Here is a 5,208-nt window from a genome sequence, read left to right as displayed (position 1 = left end):
TCGTGTACACGAAAGGATGTAAAATCAGTGGGGTTTAATGATTTAGAATTTAGATGAAGCTTAGGAGTTGATAATGTCTGAATTGATTGTCAGAAGCGGTACAAGTGGGATGGTCCATGCCATGCCATAATCGTTTCGGACGCTTATTTCTAGTCCTAAAGGGGTTGAAAGGAGTGGTCTAAAAGCGATTCGGAAGCCTACGAAAATTTTGAATCATTTGCTGAGGCTACTTATTTTACCCAGCTGGAGAAGCTCTCCGACGAGTATTTAGGGAACTCGGTGAAGGGTGAAATAGCAACCTGACTCGGGACGTGAAGAGGTGCTCAGCCCTTCTCGGTGTCTCTCTCTCCTGAATCCTCGGTGCACTTGTGCATTTCCTGCCGCGGAAGCTGTGCATGCTTCAGCAGCCAGAGACTACATCCAACTGGCTTTTGACTTGGAGTGCTTGCATTTTGATCTTGTCCGTCCCAGATCAGCACTTAAAGTCGTCTGTTGCGTACGCGAGTGAGCCCGTGACTTGGATCCTGCAGCATTAGCCCGGTTGCAAATTACTACCGTCAACTTTTTTTATTTCTTGGACGCGGTGAATGAATTTCGTGCTACAAACCACGTACTCCAGTGGAGATCCTTTGGTCTATGTTTCAGCTCCCGATATGTGCAGTGATCTCGCATTCTAACAGCGGATACATGCACACGCACGCGGCGGGGCTAATCTGGAAGGACGGTGCTGTTGGGTAAGGCCCTGCTCGTTTCAGGCACGGCACCCTTGAAGTGCAAGTGAATGAGTTGATGTCGTCGCTGATTGGGTTGAGAGAGTACTGAGTTCGAGTTGATCTGCACAGATCCTGGCGCGCGCTGCCGTGAGAAGAATATTCAGTTGGGGGGAGGGACGAGAGAGTCGTTGAAGTTGCAAACGAGCACAAATACCCCCGAAAAGACAGTTAGCAACCTTGCCAAACAGGTTGACAATTTTCGCGCCGCTCAAACGCAGCATATCCTGTGGCAGCCAAAACAGGATTGGTGAGATCAGTTGAGCGTTGTGTTGTGCTAACTTTCAGAGGGGGAACCGACTCGCGGAGTTGGCAAGCTGACACATTGCAGCGTCAGAGTTTTGCAAGATGGGTTCGGAAACGGAGAACTACACGGTTCAGGAGGCGAAGAAGGGAGCTGAGCCTTTGATTCCCACGTGCATGTTACCTCCGAAGACACATAGCATCCGAATCGTTCATTTGGCGCTCGTAGTTGTGCAGCTCGGATACGCGGGTTTGCAAATGTTCTCTCGCGTCGCGCTTGACGCTGGTTTGAATCAGTTCTTGCTGTCTATGTACCGAAACATGATTGCCTTCGCCATTTTAGCTCCCATCGCTTACTACTACGAAAGGTATGCATCCCACCGCTTCTCTACCTTCGTCTCTTTCCTGCTTCGCACATGAGCTTCAGATAGCATTGCTCCAAGATTCGGCATCTGACGAACCATGACTCTTTTTGTTCAGAGAAAAAAGACCGCCGATGAGCCTTAAGATCTTCGGAGGCCTCAATCTCCTAGCATTGACAGGGTAAGCTCACTATCTTCAGAGTGTTTGTATTTCCAGTGCGTCAATGGTATTACAGTTTGAGGCGGAGGAAGTTGCGCAATTGTGCAGAGCAGTTGGACTCGTTTTGTCATGTAGTGCTGTATCTTGTCGTAGCGAGAAGCCTCTGTTTTGTGGGTCAAGGTTCAATGTCAGATTTGGATCGGAGAGGGGTTCGGTCTGTGTTGTCTATTTCCATTACTTTTTGTCTTTTTTGTCGCACTAACCCCGTGTGTCATTCTGTGGTGGATTTCGGATGTGCTTCTTGCAGAGTAGTGGGTAGTCAACAACTGTTTCTCTCAGGTCTGCAACTCACATCTCCCTTGATGGCTGCAGTGTCGCAGAACATGATTCCCGTGTTCACTTTCCTGCTCGCCATCACGCTCGGGTAAGAACCGAGCATTCTTGGTACCAAATTGTTCCATTCACAAATCCATTGTCTCCAGCCACTTTTCTTGCTTGGATTGCGTCATGTAGCTGACCTTGTGTCCCATGAACGCGGTTCAGATTAGAAGAAGTTAATATGCGACGGCGTGAGGGAATTGCCAAGGTGGTCGGCACTGCCATCTGCATTGGTGGCGCCATAATCATGTCCGTCTACAAGGGCATTGCCATATTCGGAGGCGGCGACGACACGCATGACGCAGGCCTCATGCAGCCCTTTGGACACCTTGGCGCCTTTCTTCACCCTGACATTGTGCAGTTCAGCGTGAACAAGTACCACCTAGGACTGTTCTTCCTGTTCATGAACTGCGTCTCATGGGGTGTCTATCTCACCGCCCAGGTACAGCAGCACTAAAACGCCCTATTTTTGTGTCTGTGACGGAGAGTTCCCTTGAATTCGTTTTGGGTTCTTCAATTTTTGGCACTTGTTGAGCAGCGTTTGTTCTTATCTCTGTGCAGGCTCCAGTGATGCGCATGTATCCCGCTCTTCTGAGCATGACTGCTGGCACGTACTTCTTCGGCTTCATACAAGTGGGTATTCTTGGAGTAATAAGCGCAGGCAAACTTCATTTTGCGGAGTTTGCTCTTACATCATGGCAGCAGATTGTTGGGGTCTTGTACGCGGTGAGTTTGAATCCATACCTGGACTTCGTAACCACACATCGCGATTGAGGATAGCTTTCGTTTTTCCCCCTTCTCATTACAAACTGTCATGGTAAGGGATTAGGCAAGATTGTGTCTACATTTCCAACTTCTCGTGGAACCATGGCTTACGTGGGTACGTCAAATTTGCACGAGTGCAGGCATTGATCGCATCGACCCTTAACCTGCTGCTGCAGTCGTGGTGCGTCCAAAAGGGAGGCCCTTTCATCGTCTCCCTTTACGTCCCCTTACAGATGCTCATGGTGGCTGTCTTGTCAGTCCTGCTGCTGAAGGATACGCTTTTCATGGGAATGTGAGTCCCTCACCATGCCCGTCTGGCCCCCTTTTCGGGTCACAAATTCATCCCTTATTGATTTTTATTTTCCAGGCTCATATGCATCATTTCATGTGCTTCAAATTAAAATCGAAGGGTCTTTTTGCAGTGTACTCGGAGGCTTGTTAACAGTCGCTGGCTTTTACCTCGTGGTGTGGGGCCAAGGGCTTGAGCGACGACGCAAGCGTGGCGTACTTGCGCAAATCCTGGAGCCCCAGCACGATGTCTACAAAGTCGATATCCGGCGCTTATCTCAGGATCTCAAGGAGCCCCTCTTGAGCAAATGAGGTCACCTCCCACTTGCAATTTTGCACTTGATTCTACAATTTTCTTAATCATTTAGCTATGACGAGCTAGAGTTCATCATACTATATGATATATAGGTCCACTTTCATGAAATGTGATCGAGCAAATCACCACACCATCGGGATTCCATGTTGTAGCGGGACCAGCTGTAATACAAAGAGTGTTACCTTCGAGAGTTTGCTCACCGTCCATTTGGAGCATCACCTTCCTTGATAGATCAACGTAGACCACTGGAAAGTAGCCTTAATCTCTCGAGCTTCACTCCGAACAGGTTGATGTTGTGCATCATGCTTTTTTTTTTTTTTTTTTTTTTTTTTTTTAATTTTTTACTTCCGATGATTTTTCTCTAACAAGATGCCGTAGTGTGCAAGCACAATCCTCGAAGCCAAAGATTCGAAATGGATCTCTTTAGGAATGACTTGCATATCCTGCAATTCGGAGTCATCACTTTTTATTTTTATTTTTTATATCTTGTTCTGTCCCTAATGTAACGATGAGAAGTACAAAACAGGTTTATTCTCTAATTTAGATTGCCATGTCTTTGATTCATTACCTGTCTACTTGTTGTCGAGAAACAGAATCGATCAGAAGGTTTACCTCGAAGAAGAATCAGAGGTCAAAACCCATGTTCCTGATTTGAGAACTAAGTAAAATAAGTAAACTCCACTCCAGTTGTGTGAATTTATTCCATATTATACCATACTTTCAATGATGGAATCCTTGACTCAGTTTTTTGTCTTAATGGTTCCTCACATTTCTGGGGTTAAAACTGTCTTTTAACAATTATGTGAAGTCTCACTGGTGTAGATTGTTGAAAGAGTAGCTATGGTTTGAAGATGAACGGCTGGGTCAGGAATTAAAACAGGGGTTAGATGAAACAAATGAGGATCTGTCCATGCATGTTGAGTCATGCTAGTTTCGTGAACATGTGCATAATTTGATGGTTGAAATTTATTTTATGGTTTAATAGTAGTTTAACTATTACTAAACTATTAAATTATAAATTGAGAATGGTTATTTACAATGATAACTATTGACAATATGCATATATATATATATATATATATATACATATATATACCCAATGCATTGATGTGGTGAATAGTTACAAAAGATACCGATTGGGTTGGGTTTAGAGTACAACATGAAGTTAAGTATACCTGCTTCTTAAGATTATACACTTCTTTATATTATTAAGCCAATCTGTTATAGATATCAGAATTTACTTACAGGTGTTTCTAATGTATACAACATCTTTACAAATCAATTTAATAATAGATATTGATTTAAAATAAGGATATTTTAACTGAAATGTGAAAAATTACTCCAATATGTAAGTAAACATGCAATTATAATAACCTCTTTCAATACTTACCTATACATACAAGTTCTTTTTATTTTAAAATATTTTCCATTACCTTACATACAACACAAAGTCGAACTTTAAATTAAGAATTTCTTCTTTAGCATTAAATATACATAATTTGATATAATATCCATAAAATTAAAAATTCATAAATATTTATTGACACTTTTCAATTTGAATATTCCAAATAAAACATCAAAAAAAATATGATACATTATTTTTAAGAACTTCAAATTTATGAATATTTTATTATATGAACATTTCAATATATTTTATTTTATGTAGCAATTATGAATATTTATATTTATTTATATTTATTTTTTATTATTTAATATTTAAATTAAAAAATGTTATATTATATTATTAAAAGTTAAAAAATAAATATTATAAAATAAATCAACTACTTAATAAACTAAGAACATTTGAGATTTTGGATAGGTTAAAGTTTATTTTTTTAATAAAATTTGTCACTTAGTTTTGAGATTTATTTTATTAACATGGAAAATAAATTTGATACAGTTGTATATAATTTGTAGATTAAGTCA

At 41.4% G+C, this 5,208-nt stretch overlaps 1 protein-coding gene across 2 annotated transcripts; it reads left to right on the top strand.

The window, feature by feature from the left end:
- The first annotated feature begins 308 nt into the window (after window positions 1–308).
- Window positions 309–3,992, top strand: LOC112273659 (WAT1-related protein At3g18200). 2 transcript variants are annotated; one of them, XM_024502680.3, is made up of 8 exons: window positions 309–734; window positions 843–1,381; window positions 1,494–1,556; window positions 1,843–1,959; window positions 2,079–2,355; window positions 2,475–2,639; window positions 2,819–2,970; window positions 3,101–3,992. In XM_024502680.3, the coding sequence occupies exons 2-8, from the start codon at window positions 1,119–1,121 to the stop codon at window positions 3,276–3,278; spliced, it is 1,215 nt and encodes a 404-aa protein (XP_024358448.1). In that variant the 5' UTR covers window positions 309–734; window positions 843–1,118; the 3' UTR covers window positions 3,279–3,992. The 2 variants fall into 2 exon arrangements, with proteins under 2 accessions (XP_024358448.1, XP_090101099.1); XM_090244973.1 differs by having other exon boundaries at window positions 309–1,381.
- The last annotated feature ends 1,216 nt before the right edge of the window (window positions 3,993–5,208 follow it).

The sequence above is a fragment of the Physcomitrium patens genome, chromosome 20 (assembly GCF_059467195.1).
Source record: "Physcomitrium patens ecotype Gransden chromosome 20, ASM5946719v1, whole genome shotgun sequence".
NCBI classification, from domain to species: domain Eukaryota; kingdom Viridiplantae; phylum Streptophyta; class Bryopsida; order Funariales; family Funariaceae; genus Physcomitrium; species Physcomitrium patens.
The sequence above is the reverse complement of the archived record's forward strand: the minus strand, read 5'-3'. Positions and strand labels throughout refer to the sequence as shown.

Excerpts from the sequence above, each read along its gene's own strand:
- LOC112273659 (XM_024502680.3), top strand. The coding sequence starts at position 1,119 with ATGGGTTCGGAAACGGAGAACTACACGGTTCAGGAGGCGAAGAAGGGA. Across the intron at positions 1,382-1,493 it reads ATCGCTTACTACTACGAAAG|AGAAAAAAGACCGCCGATGA; the intron begins GTATGCATCCCA and ends CTTTTTGTTCAG. Across the intron at positions 2,356-2,474 it reads GTGTCTATCTCACCGCCCAG|GCTCCAGTGATGCGCATGTA; the intron begins GTACAGCAGCAC and ends ATCTCTGTGCAG.